The sequence below is a fragment of the Rhinoraja longicauda genome, chromosome 5 (genome assembly GCF_053455715.1).
Source record: "Rhinoraja longicauda isolate Sanriku21f chromosome 5, sRhiLon1.1, whole genome shotgun sequence".
Taxonomy (NCBI): domain Eukaryota; kingdom Metazoa; phylum Chordata; class Chondrichthyes; order Rajiformes; family Arhynchobatidae; genus Rhinoraja; species Rhinoraja longicauda.
The window spans coordinates 24,652,574-24,674,038 of record NC_135957.1 but is presented as its reverse complement, the minus strand read 5'-3'; the positions used below and the strand labels follow the sequence as shown (position 1 = coordinate 24,674,038).

General features: G+C 41.2%; 1 protein-coding gene across 8 annotated transcripts in view; it reads left to right on the top strand.

The window, feature by feature from the left end:
• LOC144593494 (signal-induced proliferation-associated 1-like protein 2) overlaps nt 1-21,465 on the top strand; it is a 389,226-nt gene that overhangs the window by 267,248 nt on the left and 100,513 nt on the right. For 7 of the 8 annotated variants that reach the window (XM_078399151.1, XM_078399145.1, XM_078399146.1 and 4 more), the window contains one exon: nt 18,168-18,425. The exons of the other annotated variant lie outside the window; for it this stretch is intronic. In XM_078399151.1, the coding sequence (XP_078255277.1) occupies nt 18,168-18,425 (258 nt within the window). The remainder of the gene's footprint in view (nt 1-18,167; nt 18,426-21,465) is intronic. 8 annotated transcript variants of the gene reach the window in all.

Genomic DNA, 21,465 nt, shown 5'->3' with positions numbered 1-21,465 from the left:
TTGTGGCATTGTACTATTTGGATAACATTTGGATAAGTTGCACTTGATTCTAGTGCTAATGAAAATTCGACTGGAGAATTGGGGATGGAATTTCCCTAATCCTGATTACACCTATTTTTATTCATTGTTTGCCCCATTTTACAGCTTTGTACAACCATACCAAAGAAGTAAGGTGTGGTTTTATGAACAGAATACCACTGCTTTCTTTTGCAACTTCCTGGTTCCATTTCTAACAATTGATCACGTAACAGCAGCTGAACACTTTGTTTTTACACTTTTAACTAATACTCGATACACTGCACACCTTTGATTAATAACTACATAAAAATTTAGTATGTTTTCATTCCAAAAAGTGATTCAGTATGGCAATTACAAACCACTGATTATTTTCCTTGTTTGAGGGTTTAGATTAATCTAAAGCCTAATGCTATAACCTTATATCCGAAGGCATTTCCAATTTGCAACCTTTATTACATTCCGACTACATTCTATCTCTGCCCCGCCTCTGACTACATTCTATCTCTGTCCTGTCCACTCCCCTGACATCAGTCTGAAGAAGGGTCTCGACCCGAAACTTCACCCATTCCTTCTCTTCAGAAATGCTGCCTGTCCCGCTGAGTTACTCCAGCATTTTGTGTCTACCTTCGATTTAAACCAGCATTTGCAGTTCTTTCCTATACAACCTTTATTCCTTATTGTCACTTCTTTACAGCCATTACCATTTTTTCTGTTTACCCCGTTCCATTTGTAAATTGTGCCGTGATTTTCTCGGATGTTTTCCCATGTCACTTCATACCATCATGGTTTGTCGATTAACTCAATGAATCATTCAAAATATCATTCTATGATATTCACCATTTTCTGCTAATTTCCTGAGGTTTATAATTTACATCACAATTATTTTTAGAAGATGAAAAATTTGTCAAAAAACTTCAATAAAATTTATTCATTCCTTTAAAGCAGTAATTTTACCTTAATAGATCAGAGTTTCCAGGGATCTTTCAATCAATCTGTGTATTCTGCTTATTTCCCATTGTGTTGTTAGTGCAATTATTCAATTACTTTAAATTTTATTTTTTAAGTTAGCATTCCTTAGTCGATAAATTGCAGGACTTTCCTTCTGTGAGAAAATAATAATGATGATGAATGTTCTTTTGAATTATTGCTGCTCTGACCCAGTCCATCAACTGGAAATAACCTCCCAACACAATGTTAAAATTATTCACTCAAAGTCATCACTGTTTTAGAAACCTGCAACATAATAGCTGGGTTTGTTAAAAAATAATGGTTCTTTGTGTTATGTTTTGTTAGAGGTGATCCATGCATGGAAATTATTGCTGGCTTCTCTTGCTTTGAAACTTGCTAGATTTATAGCCTTGCATTTTCCTTTGTCCCTTTCAGAAATCAGTGTATGTATCTGCTGCCTCCATTCCCAGTGATTCAGACATAGAATGGGAGTCCTGACATCACACAAGATGAATTATGTGAATATAATAGTGATCTAATGGCAAAACATTTGCTGAGTGAATGTACATATAAGGGATTTAGTGAATATTGTGTGTGAACTGATCCCAGAAGCTGAGAGACACAATCATGTCTTATCCGACTGCAGTTATTGTGAGACATTTATCTTTGGCAATGTTGCATGTAAGAAAGGCTCACAGTATTACAGCGGTTCCCTCTGGATATGTGGAGTATTCAAGACCATTTCATTACTCAACTGATAGACTGTGGAAGGAAATAGCTGCTGTTCTGAAAACATAATCTGAAAAGGAATTACGAGTAGTGCTGTGTACCTGGGGGGGAAATATCTGAACCCTGTGGCTCAATTCATTTTACATCTGTTCGTGAATGCAGACTGTAACATTAGATATTTTGTTCATTCTATCCCTTTACAGTTTACGATAGTATTTAGTCGACCTTATGCATATTCTTCTCTTTAAATTCATGAGAATCTACAGGATGGTATGCATTTTTGTTGCATTCCTATAATTACCATGCAAATTAACTCATTGGGGAGAAGAAAATTCCATTGACTCAAACCTTCGCTTCTCTTTTATAAAAAAACCCATCCCCGTATTAATTTATCTGTAAAAGATTCCATTGTGTGATTCAACAAAGAGCTCAAGACTTTACCTAATATTTAACCCATAATCAATGTACAAAAGACAATAACCATTTGTTAGTTGCTGATTGAGAGATCTTGCTGTATCCATACACCTACATTTCATACTGTAATCGCACTTCAAAAGTAACTTAATTATTGCAAGGTATTTTTGGAAGATTCTGCGGGTGTGAAATGATGTTATACATGAGCAACAACTATGCCCCTTTGAAAACATAAGGGAGGAATTTATAACACTTCTTATATAATGTATAATTAGAATCTGGATTGCATTACCCAAAGAGGTTGTTGATGCAGACAAGACCGGTGATATTTAAGAGCTAATTAAAAGACTAGGGGAAAAATAATCCCCTTTAGAGAACAAACAAGGAAATATGATTCATTTGGTTGGGTTTGAAGTGGAGCTTGACTATCAAGGTCGTGAAAGATCAAATGGCTTTCCTCCGCTATAAATTGTTAATACTTATCTTTACATTCACTGATAGCCATAGTGGCCATGCATAGAAACTGGTCCTTTAGCCCACTCCATGTATGCCAACCTTTTTGCTATCTACCACTAATCCGGTTTGCCTGTACTAGGTCTGTGTCTTTTCATACCTTGTCCATTTAAGCCCATTTGTCTGTCTCATTGTATTTTAAATATAATGGTTGTATCTGATTCCACCTCCTCCTCCAGCAGTGCGTTCCCAATATTAGCCGTTCTCTATGTGTGGGAGGATATTTCCCCTCAATTTCCTTTTAAAACTCATTCCTCTCTCCGTCATTATCTTTGCCATGGGAAAAAGATTCCGAGTATCTAGCCTATCTCTGCATCTTACAACCTCTATCAGATAACCTCTCAGCCTCCATCACTGCAGGGAAAACAAACACAGCCTGTCCAAACTTTCCCCCACATTAAATTTCTCCAATCAAAGCATCATCCTGGTGAAACTCCTCTCGCAAAGTGAGAGAACCCAAGAAGGTTGATGAGGAGAGCACCGTAGATGTTGTCAATATGGACCTTTCATAAGGTTTCGCATGATAGGCTGCTCTGAAAGGTTAGATTGCATGTGATCCAGGGAGAGCCAGCTAACTGGGTATAGAATTGCCTTTCTAGTAGGAAGCAGAGAGGGGTGGTGGAAGGTTGTTTTTCAAACTGAAGGTCTGTGACGACTGGTATGCCCCATTGCTGTTTGTCATCTATTTCAACGATTAGTAAGTTTGCAGATGACACCAAAACAGGTGGCATCATAGTCAGTGAAGACGGTAATCAAGAATTACAGAGGGATCTTGATCACCTGTGCAAGTGGGCTGAGGAATGGCAAATGGAGTTGTAATTCAGATAAGTGTGAGATGTTACATTTTGGGAAGTCAAGCTAGGGCAGGACCTTTACAATGAACTGTAGGGCTCTGAGGAATGTTGAGAGTATAGACAATCAAGTACATGGTTCCCTGCAAATGGCATCACAGGTAGACAGAATGGTGAAGAAAGCTTTTGGCATGCTGGTCTTTATCAATCAGGGACTGAGTATAGAAATTGGGATATTATGTTAACAGTTGTACATGATGTTGGTGAAGCTGCACTTGGAGTATTGCATTTAATTTTGGTTACCCTATTTTCGGAAAGATGCAATTAAATAGAAAATATATTGCCAGAATTCAAGCGCCTAAGCTATATGGTAAGGTAGGGTCAGCTAGAGTTTTTTCCCTTGTAGCACAGAAGGTTAAAAGGTGATGTTATAGAAATGTTTAAAATTGTGAGGGGAATGAACAGAAGCACAGGTGAATGCACAGAGGAGTTTTCCCAGGATAGGGGAATCAAGAATTAGAGGACATAGGCGTAAGGTGAGAGGTGAAAGATTCCTGATTCTCCACTCTTCCCATTTTCTGGGCTTCTAATATAAGTAAGCACTCCATCTGTAAACCATAAATATCCAGGCCATGCTCTGCTCGGTGCTCTCCTGTCTGAGTAGACCAGAGAATGACCAAAAAGCTTTCAATTGCTTTGTTCAAAAGCAGACGTAAGCTTTGTTCCTCCATCTCCTCGAGCTGTCATTGCAATCACTGTATTTTTCAGAAGCACAAGCATTGTAGCCCTTTTTTTTACAAATGAAAGTTGGAAGCATCCATGTAAGGCTTCACATTGAAAATCTGAGCTCCTTTTAGATCCTGAAGGCAAAACAGCTGCTGAGTTAATCTGTGCCAAATGCAGTGTCTCTGGTTTAGATCATATGAATTACACAGGATGAGGAAGAAACATATTGAGTTTGCTGATCTATTCTAAAACAAAGTATTATAAATTAAACATTATTGTATGGAATAATTTCAACAGGATTGTTGAGATTCAGAGCTGTACAGGTAATCATTTAGTTTAAATATATCTTTTATACTTTCCGGTTTATTAAATTTAATGATGGAACATGGTCACAATGCTACTCTTGACAGCTTATAATTCAGAATTGTTGCTCATTTCATGTTTTCCTTCAGGCATGTAAGAATCAAAAGTTTTAAAATTCCCTTGTAACATCTATTTATAAATTATAAAACGGCTTGATTCTTCCGTGCATCTAAGATTATCTACATTATCGAAGCTAAAGAAACCGTACAGATGTTTAACTAGTTGTATCCTGAGTCCCACTGCCAATGGTGGATATTTACTGAGAGTGTTCCACTAAAAGCAGCTTGTCTTGGTCAGCCATTTAATAAATAATTCCATTATCATGGGCTGACTAAAAATAGTCACTAAACACACCAGGGCAAAGTTCTATTTTAAAAGTAGAAAGTTTTAGATCTGGACCTACTTGGGCAGAGGAGTGGGAATGTCTATGTTGTATTTGTAGGTGGATGCTGGACACACTCCTCTTTCCTTCCACCATAATACTCCCCCCACCCCCCCAAAAAAAACCCCACCTCTCTTGCCATACGTCTGTATGGTTTGAACCTGATGTTGCTGAAAGTGATGAGTGAGAGTGATATTTCCCTCCTACTGCAGCCTTTCCTGTAACTTTACATACTTGTCATAAATCAGAATGATACCCAAGGGTTAGAAACTTGATTACGAGGATATGTTGCCTAGATATGGCTTGTTTTCCCATGAACTTGTACGGTGGAAATGATGGTCTGGTAGAGGTACTTGATAAGTTGCCTGCACCATTGAACTCCCTGTTCGACCCCAGGAATTTCAGATCTTTGGGGTTTTCCTTAGTATGGTGCCTGAATTTTGAATATTTCACTAGTGTTTGGCTCTGATATAAAATGAAACCTCGAATCCAAGCATGAGGTCTTGTCCATATCAACCTGAACCCGACACATATACTTGGTTTCCTGCCAAGCTCGAGTCAGCAGTCACGCGTTATTTTAAGGTTGGCACAAGAGATTTCTTGTATTGCAGAATGCACTGAATGTTTCCTTTTCTTTATTCTTCTTGTTGCTTCGCACGACTTTGTGAACCATGCTAAATTGTACCCAAGAAAAGAGTTAACATTTACATGCAGAGATTATTCATTGGAAGAACAAAACAGCATTGAAGTTATTCAGGCTCTCTGCCCTTTCAACACATTTCAAGTTTCTTTGAATAATTTGTATTAGGTTTTAGAAATTTCAGCTTCGCTACAAAATGTTTCTTTCCTAAGTTGGTTCTATGTCCACCAATCTCTGTGTGCTGAGGTTTGGTTCATTTGGTTTAAGTAAATCCAAAATTAAAATGCTGCCTGTCTGTCCCGTTGAGTTACTCTAGCATTTTATGTCTAACTTCGTTTTAAACTAGCATCTGCAGTTCCTTCCTACACATTAAAATGCAGTGATGGTGAAATGGGGTTTGAAATTCTGGCTTTGATATGACACAATTTTTTCAAAGGCTTGTTTCCTGGGCATGCAAAAAAAACTGATGCTTTGGCTCCTATTTCTATTGAATTAAAAATAAGTTACAATGGAATATTTTCTATTTTAATTTAAAATATATTATGTTGAAATAATTGTTCCAATTGTAATATTCCTTTTTTTCCACAGTAAAGATTTTCATTGTGGTCTTGTTTATGCAGTCATTGCTTGGTGGACCCTTTTCACCCCTGACAGTCACACTTTCTATTTCCCACAGCAGTAACAAAAATACATTGTATTCTTAGGAGTGCGCTTAGCAAAACAAACTATCTCATAGTGCTTCACATTAACATTATCTCACAATATTTGTTGCACCACGCAAAGCATTACAAGTGATCACCGAAAGATATGCAAAGAGATTAATTTTTGGAAGCAGAAGAGGAAAGGGGGCTAGAATGACTCAGCAATGGAATTCCAGAAATTGGGGCATTAGCAGCCGAGGAAATGATCTCCAGTGAAGGAGCTACAAACTTTGAAATGCTCAGATACTGAACTGGAGGACAGCAGAGTTTAACTGCCTTTGAGCATATAACAAGTATGACACCTAAGAATTCATTGCAATAGTCAAGCCTGGAAGTAACAAAGGCATGAACTAACTAAGCAAGGGGGAAATTGGAAGTGGTTACAGAGGCAGAAATAAGTGGTATAGGGAATAGTGCAGATGTATGCTCTGATGTTCATCTTGAGATTGAATGCAATACTCTGGTTGCAAACTCTGGTTGCAATTTCAGACCGAAACTAGGGAAAGGAATGGAGTGTAGACACAAAATGCTGGAGTAACTCAGCGGGACAGGCAGCATCTCCGGAGAGAAGGAATGGATGATGTTTCGGGTCAAGACCCTTCTTCAGTCTGGTAGTATGTGCTTTCAAGCTTCTGTACCTTCTGTCCAACGGGAGAGGGGAGCATGACCAAGGTGTAAGTGGTCCCTGATTAAGTTGGCTGCTTTCCCAAGACAGCATGAAATGTAGGTGGAATGGAGAGGCTGGTTTGTGTGATGCATTGGGGTTTGTCCACAACTCAGCAATTTCTTGCAGCCTTGGGCAGAGCAGTTTCTATACCAAGTATTGCTTCCAGATATGATGCTTTCTATGGGACATCTATAGAAATTGGTAAGTCATTGGATAGGAAGGGTCCAGAAGGCCAAGGGCCAAATGCAGGCAAATGGGACATCGTCAGCTGGCCGTGGGCTAAAGGGTCTGTTTCTGTGCTGTATTGATCTATGACTATGGCTTGCCAAATTTCTTTAGTATTCTATGGAAGTAGAGGCATTGGTTTTGTTTCTTGGCTGTGCCCCCAATGTAGTTGGAGCAGTCAAATTATTGGTCACATTTACACATCTTAATTTTGAAAAATAACCAATTTTTAAGTTAACTTACACATGTTTCTGAGTTTCATAGTGCCTAAAGGTCAAGCCCTAAACCTTCATTCTGTTGTAAAATTCCTGTAAAAGCCAGCAATAAAAGAACAATATGCAGAATTCACCTGCACAGTTCTTATGTGCTCACAAAATCACCAGGATTTTACCGTTTGCCCTAAAACCATGTTATTTAGAGGACCATCCCTTGAGCAGCATTCATTGTCATCACCATCTTACCTACGACCACAAGTATACACATATGCCGGACTGATTTCCTTTCACAGTCACACATTCCTCTCCAGCCACAGGATTGTTCAATGCTGCTGTGATCTATGACAAATCTCAGATTGCTAATCACACCTGCATGGGAATGCTATACTGAAGGAGTGGGGACCTCACCTTCTCTTGCTTCTGCCCATTGGAGCAGACCAAGCGGGGATTTACTGGCAATGCATATTTCCCCTAGCAATCATGAACTGCACTCGCATCCTTGGGGGATTTCCCTGGCAATCTCGTGTACCCATGGCACTCGACTGCAGCCTTGCAGAGTCTTCCTGAGCGCCTTACAGAAAGTACATGTAAGCATGTTCAAGCTTCTCAAGCGCTCCCAACCCTGCCTATCATTGTAAATTCCATGCACTCAGTAGTAACACTCTCCTTAGTTGAAAGTGTGGTATGTCCCATTAAATAGCTGACTGTAAAGATAGCAATCAGTATGTCACTATTTCCTCCCGGTGGAGGAATCCAATAAGGAGGCAAGACATTAGAATTAGTACTATACTGTTTGGTGGGTGATGTTAGGAAGCACTTCTTCGCAAGGATTGAACTTGCAACTCATTGACAGGAAACCGCATGCTGCAACCAACAATGTTAGTTTCAACGCAACTCGGCTGTTCTCAAGAACATCACAACTCTTGTTCTAAATGTTATTTTCACAATGAGCATTGCTGAGTCCCACAATGCTTTTTTTCACACCATTGATGATAACAATATGTTTTCTAGCCCTACCTACCTAGTATTCTCAAATAAAACCACCATCCTACATGTTGCCATTGGTTCCCACCAGCACTTTATCCATGAGGCTAGTACTGAACATTTAGCAACTTACCAATGAAGTGTTGGTGGAGGAGATGGGCCAGCACTTCATTGGTAAGTAATGAGATAGCTATCACTGGATTGTTTATCACAGTTGTACAGGGTAGCTGCTATGCAGCCACTTGCAGGCTCGTGAACAGCTCTGTAACAGGAACTTGTGTATTTTCTTTTCCTATGGTTTAGATTGATAAACTGGCCTTATTTTCAGAACCAGGTTAACCCGATTTGTTCATTGAATCACTGACCTTTGCACACATGTGCTCCTTGTTTGTATTTATTCTTTATTTAAATTCTCCAGGGTATATTAACACATATACTGCGTAGTATAGTGTTGTGGGTTGGGGATCATGGCAAAAGATTCTTGATCTCTGGAAATGTTTCTGAAAGAGTGAGGGGATTACTCATTCCAGTGATAGCCATCTCATTATTATCCTAAAGAGCCTGTGGTTTCGTGTCTGGTGGAAGAGGTCATTTCAATTTGGGGAGAATTCAGAGTAAAGCCCTTCAGGGAAGAGTGAACATCTCCTCCTGTTTGGGATATGTTCAGAGATGAAAGTAAGCCCTACTTACCTGTATGAGTAAGAAAGTGGCTGACATAATTGGTATAATTTAGGTTAAATTGGCAATATTAGCTGTGCGTCAGTATCAGCAAGAAATTAAAGTAGCTGCAATAATGTTGGGTTCATGCTTTTGTAGTTCATAAGAAGAATGATGCTTGTTACTTGGCCGTTGGTTTGAATTGAGGGAGTTGATAAATGGCCTTCACTCTCACATGCTACGGTTCCCGTAAGTAGTGGGTTGGATCCTCCAGATCTGCCAAGCGATAGTTCTTGTGGTCTCGATCACTGCCATTTGGAATTGTTGACAACAGAAGCATGGCCAGAAGCTATGAGGTATTATATATATGTACGGGTGATTGGAAACAAGGAATGTAGTGCATGTTGCATTGCGCTTCCAAACCAAATTTCAGGAGTGGATTACAATGCACAGCCACAACTAAATTAACGTTTAGTACCAGTGGCCAAAGATGAACTTATATCTCATGATTTTTTTTTAATTTGGCAGGGAGCTGGGAATTTGATGAGCAGAGAGATTAAAAGTTCAAGTGCAGAAATGATCAATAGTAGGGAATAAACACAAATAATTTACAGGGCTGCTGAGATGTTTCCCTCAGTTTTACTGGAATACAAAGAATAGACATTATTCTTCCTTTACATAAAGCTCTGTTTAGCCCCAAGATGAATTGGCTTTAGTTTTGGGCATTAGATCCCATCAAGATTATCTTGGAGGAGGTACATTGCAGTTTCACTGTCATGACATCAGGATTAAAAGGCTGAAACTTTAATGGAAGATTGCATAATCTCGATGAATTTAGAAGATATGGAGATGATTTAATTGAGATGCATATGATTATTAAAAAAGCTTATTAAAAAGCTGTGTAGGAGAGAGAGAGAGAGAGAGAGAGAGAGATCATGAGAGAGAGAGATCATGAGAGAGAGAGATCATGAGAGAGAGAGATCATGAGAGAGAGAGATCATGAGAGAGAGAGATCATGAGAGAGAGAGATCATGAGAGATCATTCATGTTTCCACACGGGTTCTTGGAGAAACTCTTTGAGGTTACCAGGTGCAGAGATACATAATCTATGGAACATGGATTACAAGTAATTGAATTGGCCTTGGTACATTTGGTTGTAGCTGATCATGTTAGAGGTAAGCGCACTCCTGTACAGAAAGCAACTGTGGTCAGGATCGAATCCAGGTCTCTGCCGCTGTAAGGCAGCAACTCTGTTTGCATTTAAAGTGTGCCTTCATATTCTCAGTATGTGCTGAGGTTTTTCCGAATTAAGCTATAGTCCGTGAACCTCTGCAGCCAAACATGGTGATCAATTTATACCAAGCAAGATATTTTAGTTTTGGTTTAGATCAGGTCAGGTTAGTTTAGAGATACAGTGTGGAAACAGGCCCTTTGGCACACCGTTTCCACGCTGACCAATGAAAACCCTTACAATAGTTCTATCCTCAAAAAGGTCATGCCCAACTTTTACCAACACATCACGTGTGTCACCAGGGGGGAAAGAACTTTGGACCACTGCTACACGCCGTTCAGGAAAGGCTACAAGGCCGTTTCTCTCCCTCCTTTTGGGAAATCTGACCACGCTGCCATTTTCCTGCTGCCGGAGTACAAACAACGGATAGTACGGGAAGCGACAGTGACGAGGGACGTAAAGCGGTGGGCTGACCATTCAGAGGCCATGCTGCAAGATGCACTGAGCGAAGTCGACTGGAACATGTTCCAAGCAAGTTCCAGAGACGTAAATGAGTTTGCGGAAGCGGTTACGGACTTCATTGCCACAATAGCCGATACCATCATCCCCACGGTAAGGGTCAGTATCTTCCCGAACCAAAAACCCTGGGTGGACAGGTCTATTCGCGTGGCCTTGAATGCTCGCACCGCTGCTTACAACTCCGGCCTGGCATCCGGCAACATGGACGACTACAAGGGAGAGTCCTACCGACTGAGAAGGGCAGTGAAGGATGCAAAAAAGAGGTACCGGGACAAGATGGAGTCACAGATGGAGCAGCAGGACACCAGGCGCCTTTGGCAGGGGCTACGGACTATAACTAGCTACAGGTCCAGCACCCCCTCAACCGGAAGTGCCGGCTCCTCCTTAGCTGATGACCTGAACTCTTTTTACGCACGGTTTGAGACGGGTAACACCACCAGCTCGCCGTCTAAAAACAGCACCGAAGGGGCGCTGGCTAGCGAGGCTGGAGGGGGATCCACCGCCGGGGATGTGCACACATTCTCGGTGTCCGAGCATGAGGTGAGGTGGGCTCTGACGCGTGTGAACACGAGGAAAGCTGGAGGCCCAGATGGTATATCTGGGCGAGTACTAAAGTCTTGTGCTACTCAGCTTGCTCCAGTGCTCACCACAATATTCAACCTCTCCTTGGCAAAGTCCGTGGTCCCTGCATGCTTCAAAAGATCCATCATTGTACCGGTGCCAAAGAATGCCTCTCCAGCGTGTTTAAATGACTACCGACCGGTGGCCCTCACCTCGGTTGTCATGAAATGCTTGGAGAGGCTAGTCAAGAAGCACATCTGCGCCCTCCTTCCTCGCAACATGGACCCACTACAGTTCGCATACCGTCCGAACAGGTCCACGGATGATGCGGTCTCCCAGGTTCTACACACCGCTCTCTCTCATCTGGACAGCCAGGGGGGCTATGTGAGGATGCTGTTCATTGACTTTAGTTCAGCATTCAACACAATAGTCCCCAGCAGACTGGTTGAGAAGCTGCTGGAACTGGGGCTTAGCACCCCTCTGTGTGCCTGGGTCCTGGACTTTCTCACTGCCAGGCCCCAAGTGGTCAGGATGGGGGAACACACATCTAGCTCCCTCACCCTGAACATAGGATCCCCCCAGGGCTGCGTCCTTAGCCCCCTACTGTACTCCCTGTACACACATGACTGTAGGGCCAGGTTCAGCTCAAACTCCATCATCAAGTTTGCTGATGACACTGTGGTGGTGGGCCGGATCTCCAACAACGAGGAGAAGGCCTACCGGGAGGAGGTGGCTGATCTGGCACTCTGGTGTCAGGACAATAGCCTCCTCTTGAATGTCACTAAAACAAAGGAGCTGATTGTGGACTTCAGAAGGGCTAAACATCCAAGGACGTACACGCCACTGGAGATAAATGGGTCTATTGTGGATAGGGTGAGCAGTTTCAAATACTTGGGAGTCCGCATCGCAGAGGATCTGACGTGGGCAACGCACATTGCCGCACTGGTGGGTAAGGCTAAGCAGCGCCTTTACCACCTTAGACAACTGAGGAAATTCAGAGTGTCGCTGAGGATCCTTCATTGCTTCTACTCTGGGGCTGTAGAGAGCATCCTGTCCGGCAACATTACAGTCTGGTTTGGGAACAGCTCTGCCCAGGACAGGATGGCCCTGCAGAGAGTAGTGCGTTCGGCAGAACGCACCATGGGAACTACACTCGTCCCCCTGCAGGACCTATACATCAGGAGGTGCAGATCCAGAGCAAGCAAGATCATGAGGGACCCCTGCCACCCCAGTAACGGACTGTTCCAGATGCTACGGTCAGGCAAACGCCTCCGCTGTCACGCTGTGAAAACGGAGAGGATGAGACGGAGCTTCTTCCCACAGGCCATCAGGACTGTCAACTTTGATAACCCCAGAGACTAAATTTTTGTCGACACTTTTTGTGCTATGTTTAGTAACTTATTAACTTTATTTATTGTAACTGTAATTATTTTTGTGCACAACCCGCAGGCATTGCCACTTTCATTTCACTGCACATCGAGTATGTGTATGTGACAAATAAATTTGACTTGACTTGACTTGACACTGGGGACAATTTACAGAGGCCAATTAACCAACAAACATGCACGCCTTTGAAATGGGAGGAAACTGGAGCACCTGGATTAAACCCACGCAGTCAGAGGGTGAACGTACAAACTCCGTACAGGCAGCACCCATAGTCAGAATCAAACTCGGGTCTCTGGCGCTGTCAGGCAGCAATTCTACTGCTGCACCACTATGTATGCAAATCGAAATGAAATACGTTTTGAAAACCTTCTCGTCATTTTTGCTGAAAAAGGAACATCTGTGTTTTTTACAGTCATTGTTCACTTTGACATTGCATTGTAAGAAACAACACTTCAAATTTAGGGTAATGCATGTCGGTGATTCATTTGCTAAACTAATACATTTACTATCATGAAAGATTAATAAAATGAGCTCTAGGTAAATCTAGAAATGTGTTTTGGGAAGCCGTTCCGATAGCTGTTGATAGAATTGGGTAATATTTCTCACCCAGTAGTTACAACCTACTATGCTTTGGTTTGGTATTCTTTAGTTACTGTTTTCAAATCGTCATCTTGAGTTCTCTGTTATCTGCACAGTCTTCCAGGATTTGCTAATATGGGACCTTCTGTTTTCTGAATCCAGGATTATAATTTGTAATTTTTCCACCCTCGCTCTCTGTCATTCCCCTTTTCTGTCATTGTCTTTCTCCTGTATTCATTTTTTATTGTCTCCCATCTTTCAGTCCATCTTTCAGTCTCCCCTTGTCTCTCCAGTATTTCTGACTCTCTGTTACTTCTGTCCATCTTTATGTTACACCTGCACTGTTTCTCTCACTAATCCATTCCCTCTCACTTTGTTTAAGTGCAAATACATTTTTTAATATTTTGAATTGAACGCCATTAGCCTATTAAAGAATAGAGAGAGTCTACTTTTAGAAATCAAATTGTTTCAAACCAAGTCCACTATTTAAATCCCTGAGATTTTGGAACAAATTATAATTATTTAATCAGGGTTTTGGTTCAAAGGATTTACCAGCTGCAACAATGAAGAGAAACTAATGATCCGGGATATTCTCAGTAGCACTTACATAATGAACCCTGCATTTCGTTGATCATTGCAGATGGTTTCCTTCCCAATGGCATAACTGTTTATACAGTGCTTACAAAAAAAAGTTCATTAAAAGATGGATCTTAATTATTTTGACTTATTTTAAAAGGGAGAATAATTGTAAATTCTTAAAGTTGTACTTTAGATTGCATGAGTGGTGCTACAAATGTTTATCGAGCTTTGTGTTTGTGCCATAATGATGATTATGTGTTGATGCTCCTAATTTTTCACAGGACCATCTCCCAACCTTGGTCCTGCTTATTTAGATTTATGATTTAGAGATACAGCGCGGAAACAGGCCCTTCGGCCCACCGGGTCCGCGCCGCCCAGCGATCCCCGCACATTAACACTATCCTACATACACACTAGGGGCAATTTTAACATTTTTAATTAACCCAGCCAATTAACCTACATACCTGTACGCCTTTGGAGTGTGGGAGGAAACCGAAGATCTCGGAGAAAATCCACGCAGGTCACGGGGAGAACATACAAACTCCGTACAGACGGCGCCCATAGTCAGGATCGAACCTGAGTCTCCGGCGCTGCATTCGCTGTAAGGCAGCAACTCTACCGCTGCGCTTGGGAGAGGCAAAATTCGGCTTAGAGCTGGGTGACATCTACCAAGCGGAAATTCTTCAGGAATTTACTGACTTGGTAGCAGCTAATCAGAACAAGCCACAAGTCCATCCTGATTTTGAAGCTTTGATGAAAAGAAAGGGTGGTGGTGCCATAATCCATTTGGAAATATAATTACAAAGATTGTTTGAAAATTTCCTTCTACGTTCTAAACACATGGATTTGTTGGTTAATTTACCTCTGTAAATAGTCCCTAGTGGGTAGGGAGAGGATGTAAAAGTGGGGTAACAGAACTAGCATGAACGAGTGATCGACTGTCGGTGTGGACTTGGTGGGCCAATGGCCCATTTCCATTCTATTTCATCCAATCAATCTCCAAAACAGATGAGCGGTTTCTCATCAACAGTCGTGTTCACCTTTTTTACACGTCTGTTGATTTTAAGCTGGTCCAGAGACTGTGCTTGCACCTAACACTGAAGAAGGGTCTTGACCCGAAACGTCACCTATTCCTTCTCTCCAGAGAAGCTGCTTGACCCACTGAGTTACTTCATCTTTTGGTGACTACCATTTGAGTAGTTTGATTTCATAAAATCTATGCTGGAACAGTGCGCACCAATGCAAATTTCCATTACGTATTAGTAGCTTTGTTAATGTCTGCTTTAACTGGCATAAGATGGGGAGGAGATCTCAGAAGTCAAGAATATTTCATTGTCATGTGTACTGGGCAACAGAACAATGAAATGTCGACTTGCTGCAGCTTTACAGGCCCATTAAAGCAATTACACACAAATGAATATAATGAATACAATAAATTATTAATCAGTAACACAAGGTACCCAGACCATAATAATGCAAAACCAAAGTGTGCAGTGCACCCAAAACAAAGTCCACAGTAGATCATAGTGGCTGAGGTGGTTAGTGTAGCGTTCAACAGCTACTGGGAATAAGCTGTTCTTAAGCCTGAAGATCATAGTTTTCAGCCTCCTGTACATTTTTCCCAATGGTAGTAGTGAGACGAGTAGTCAGAAGGTTACTAGAGAGTATTCTGAGGGTTAGGATATACAGGTATTTAAATGGACAAGAGCTGATCAGGGATAGTCAGCATGGTTTTATACATGAGAGGTTGTGTCTCACAAATCTGAGTTTTTTGAAGACGTGACCAAAAAGCTCGATGAGGGCAGAGCTGCAGATGTTGTATATATGGACTTCAGTAAAGCATTCGACAAGGTTCCGCATGGTAGGCTGCTCTGGAAGGTTAAATCGCATGGGATCCATGGAGAGATATCTGAATGGATAGAAACGTTGTAGAGCAGAGGGATCTAGGAGTGCAGGTGGCATGGTTCCTTGAAGGTGGAGTCACAGGTAGATAGGGTGATCAAAAAGGCTTTTGGCACATTGGGCTTCATCAGTCAAGGTATTGAGTATAGAAGTTGGGAGGTCATGTTGCAGTTGTATAAGACGTTGGTGAGGCCGCATTTAGAGTATCGTGTTCAGTTCTGGGCACCACGTTATATGTTGTCAAGCTGGAAAGGGTACAGAGAAGATTTATGAGGATGTTGCCAGGACCAGAGGGTCTGAGCTATAAGGAGAGGTTGAGGATGCTGGGACTCTATTCATTGGAGGGTAGGAGGATGAAGGGTAATCTTATAGAGGTGTATAAAATCATGAGAGGAATAGATTGGGTAGATGCACAGAATTTCTTGCCCAGAGTAGGTGAATCGAGGACCAGAGGACATAGGTTTAAGGTGAAGGATTAAAGATTTAGTAGGAATCTGAGGGGTAACTTTTTCGCACCAGAGGTGGTGAGTGTATGGAACAAGCTGTCTGAAGAGACAGTTGAGGCTGGGACTATGCCAATGTTTAAGAAACAGTTAGACAGGTACATGAATAGGATAGATTTGGAAGGATATGGACCATGTTAGCCGGTGTGGGCAAGTTGGGCCAAAGGGCCTGTTTCCACACTGTATCACTCTATGGCTCTGAGAGCTTGTCCAGGGTGGTGTGGTCTTTGAAAATTAGATTTTCAAATCTTGGCGATTAATAATCTGATTAAATGAACAACAATCGTGCTCTAACATTTGCAAGATGAAAGAGGTGAATGTTAACTTCTGGAAGGGTAATACAAAGATCTACAAACCTGTATTCATTCACTGTTGTCACGTGCTCTCCACATAGGACAAAGGTGGAGAGAGTCAACAACTTTGAATTCCTGGACTTGAATATCTCTGAAGACATATCTGGGACACAGCACATTGATGCAATCACAGTGAAAACTCATCAATGCTTCTAATTCCTTTAGTACAGGTGTCAGGGTTTATGGAGAGAAGACAGAAGAATGGGGTTAAGGCGGAGAGATGGATCAGCCATGATTGAATGGTGGAGGAGATTTGATGGGCCGAATGGCCTAATTCTGCTCCTATCACTTATGAACTTATAAAGAAACTTGAGGAGATCCAGTATGTCACCGAATATACTGTCAAACCTTCAGGTGCAAAGTGGAGAGCATTCTGTCTGGTTGCATCGCAGCCTGGTTTGGTAAATCAAGATCACATTCTCATTTTCTTGAACCACAGTTCTACTTCTAGGAGACGCAAGGAACTGCAGGTGCTGTTTAACAAAAAAATACAAGTGCTGGAGTAACACAGTGAGTCTGACCAGTACGTTGTGTCTACTTCTGGAAGTTTTGTCAGCCTTTTGCAGATCTTTTTACTGAGCAATAGGCGATAATTGTGTTCATAAATCACAGCTGAAGTCAAGCTGTGCTCAAAAACAAGTCCAGCTGACTCACTTGGTATGAGGGGTTATGATTTTTCAGATGGTAAGCATATTTAGTTCCCCCATACTTATGGTAAAAATATAACTCTGAAGCAGCTGTGGTATCTTGTAGTTAGTGCTATTCATGTGTCACATGTGGCAGCCTTAACGAACACCCAAACCCACTCTGCTTATCAGCAAAAGTATGTTATAAATAAGGCCTCAGCTCATTCAGTGATTCAGCAATATGTTGTGTATCTATGGTAGACCATAAATAACCCAACACATTCAAATCGCTGCTTCTGACAGTTTTTGCTTCAACACTGGTCTCGGCAGAAATTCGTTGAAGAGTATCTTTTACTCTGCATGCTTGGGTTTATTGTGTGTTATTCATATCATATCATATCATATCATATATATACAGCCGGAAACAGGCCTTTTCGGCCCACCAAGTCCGTGCCGCCCAGCGATCCCCGTACATTAACACTATCCTACACCCACTAGGGACAATTTTTACATTTACCCAGCCAATTAACCTACATACCTGTACGTCTTTGGAGTGTGGGAGGAAACCGAAGATCTCGGAGAAAACCCACGCAGGTCACGGGGAGAACGTACAAACTCCTTACAGTGCAGCACCCGTAGTCAGGATCGAACCTGAGTCTCCGGTGCTGCATTCGCTGTAAAGCAGCAACTCTACCGCTGCGCTACCGTGAGGGTTAAGTCTGGTGCCCCATGGGTCCCTGCAGCACATTCAGACCAGCCAGCTGCATCTATAGGTGTTGTGAGGTCTGCTTTTATCATGAAAAATGAAATCAACCCTATTGTACAGCAGTGTCAACCGTGTTCTGTGTTTCATTATTTTGTTCAGATTATTTCTAAAGGTGGGGGTGGGGAGGTTGTATCGTAGTCAAGGTTATTGTGTCCTCATCTAACAAACCAAATATTCTTTGTTGGGCAGAGGCTGCTCAGAACTGTACAGGATACCAATGGTTGAATACAAAGTGGATAATGAAGGCACACCTTGCGAGTTCAAAACCCCGTTCAGAAGAAACACCACATGGCACCGAGTAGCTACTCCTGCAGGGCAACCAGTTTCCCGGTCCTCCCCCATACAAGGAGCAGCTGAAAGACTTCAATCTCAGCAAATGTTGCAGCAGGTCCACACAGCTATCCCTCGCAGTACTTCCTTTGACAGAAAGCTGCCAGATGGCATGAGGTAATACTCTTATTAATTCCTATTGCACTGCTGGAATTTTGCCTCTGTGGTGCCACAGTCAACACAAGGGGCTGCAAATGAAGCTCGTTTGCTAAATGTATGCAATGCTGAAGGGTGCATAATACTCGGAGGGTGGATTTAATACAGCAACCCCAGTAGGTTAGTAACTAAAATGTGTGTTGTCTGAAGGAGAGACAGCTGTGAATTGTCTAACTGCTGTGTAGCTTTAGGGGGTAGCAAAGGTAAACCTTGACAGCAGTTGCACTGATGATTTATTTAGCCATTTGTATTCCATGGAAGAATTTAAAGTGTTCTCAGATGTTTTCTATATTCATTTATGGATGTGCTTGTTAAGTGATCTTTGGAAGTGTAAATATTTATCTCAATAGAATGATGTGTGCATTTCTTTCAAAGACCCCAGTTTGTCAGACAGTGGGATGAGGGGAAGAGTACATTTAAAGATATCAGCACCAGTTCAGGCATACTAACTGCAGTTTGAACCTTGGGGATACCAGATTTACAGCAGATTACCTTATGATCAATGCTGCAAAGGCTCTCTCAGCCTCATTCTTCTTTCAGGGTCAGCTGTGGGTAGTGGTGGAAAAGGCAGAGGATCGCTCCTTGAGAACAGACATTGCTTTTGACCACTTTACTGGAGGGAAGTAATTGTGCGAGAACAATTCCCACTTGTTACAAAAAACGGTTAGAATCGTTGCCATTAGAATTTGGGACACTGCTGAAGGCAAAAGATAAAGAATTTGTATTTATGTTGTGTCCCAGGGTCTCCTGCCAATGAAACATTTCTGAAGTGTGCTTACTTGGAATGTGAGAAAACACTGCAACCAATTTGCACACAGAAAAATCCCACAATTTGCCCCGCTGCCTTTGAGGGTTTTGTTATAATAGCATGTGGGGATATAAGCTATGCATTATTGATTCCCAATAGTAGTTTTACAATATAATGGCTCCTATAGAATACAAAAATAACTCTTCCCAAGATGATTCATAAATGAGTATTATGGAAGTTGATTCTGCTCGGAAGGAAAAATTCAAGTTGAGCAGGTTCTGTTGAAGTGGAAAAAAACCCCATGGCATGATATTACAACAAAATACAGCCCATTGTACTTTACCCATTCAGAGAGCTATCCATTTTTTTTTCTATGTTTCCCTTTTTTTTTTACTGGGATAGCATTACTAAACTTTCAACCAAATCTCAGCAGGATCTATACAGAGTGCTGGTACAGGCTACATTTTCTGTCTGTTGAGCTCTTGCTTCTGCAGTTGTTGCCTGGTGTTCCCTCCTGTTTAAATGAAAGGCAATCTATACTGGTATTTTGACACAATGTGCAATAGCGGTGATAATTTTCTGATTTTGCCCTCTGGTCCCTGTGCAATCCGTGTGGTTTGTGTAGCCTTCAGCCACAATTTCACATGGGGCATTGACTGTTTAATCAACTTTACAAAAACGTACACATGGCAATGTGTGGGTCTTTTCAAATAAAGGTAAACAGGAAACCCATTCACTTATTCATTCTTTTATATATTCTTTCCTTGGTACTAAAAAACTGGATCACTTTGACACAAACACAGGATAATTTTTTTCGCAAATAAATAGCATGCAGAAATCCAAACGGAAATCCTAAAGCACAATTTAAATTGATGACTTTTATTGATTGAGCGACATTGTAAAACAATGCAGTTAATTTCTGATTGATTTCTTTTTATTTCTGCCCTGGTTGTTCTGAACCACCTCCCCCACCTAACCAGTCCTCGAGCTATTCATGTTAATTATTCCCTTTGGACTGCGAGAATTGTGAACCCTGTGGACATCAATGGTGCTCATGAAGACAGAGAATGCAATTAGAAGCTGTTCAGCCTGCCTTCCCTCACTCCCCAAAACATAAGGTGGACATCTGCAGATGGAATATAACAGTCACTTCCAGTGTGAATTTCTTGCTCTTATTTTTATGTTGAGAATGTCTGAGAACAAGATTATAATCTCTCAAATGAAATTTGTGAAAAGTTAATTGCAAGGGATTAAAATGTTGTTGTCAAAGCAAGCTCTGCCATATTTCCAAAATTGAATGAAGTACCTTATTTTGGGACCCTGCTACCTACAATCTGTCAAAAATGTGTGTTGTGATGAACTAGTCTTTTTTGGCAGACTAGTTCAATGAATGACCTAATAAAAGCCAGTCCCAATAAACTGCAGACTGAATGCATATTTTAGCTCAGCTGCAAAGAATACATGTCAGATCTGTCACTTGACCTGACCTGAATATAGGGTGGAGCTGACAGGTTTGACATGAATAGCATTATTTATTCTATTTAAAAATGAGGGCTCATTATAATCATTGTTTTACAGTTAAATCACGAACAATAAATTTAATAAATAGGAAGATTAAATTAATATAGCTACTGAATTGATTATTTCCACAGTGCCAGGAAATGGTTATCTCATAATATCTTTTCAATTGTAGTTCAAAAGGAAATGTAATAAATCACAGGAACAATGGCCAGAATCCAACCATGAGGAAGGTGTATAAATAATTTATAGATATGACTTCAGTCAAAATCAATCTTGGCAATTGTTGAGAAGTGATATGAAGCACCACAGTATTAAACAGCACCACAAAGGTTATTGAGAATGAAAATAAATGCAAATTATTGAAAGTGAAAGGAGTGGAAATATTTAAATTCAGTCTTTACAAATCTAAGCTTTGCATATGCTTCACATTGATATCACAGAAAAATTGTGGAAACAATTTGGTAGTTAAGCCAGAGGATCCAACGGAATGCTATTAATAATGGAAAACATGCTGGTTTTATTAACATTTGTGCAAAAGAGTTATGGAAAGACCACACAAACGATACCCTTGCAGCAAATTCACTTTTGATCTGTATGGATGTGAAGAAAAGGCCAGAGGTTATAAAGTAGTAGTTGAGTAGAAATGACAATATGGCGGCATGTGCTCTGATCAATTAAGGATGGGATAAGGCTCAACATTAGTTAGGGCGCGAGGAAATAACCCAGTGAATG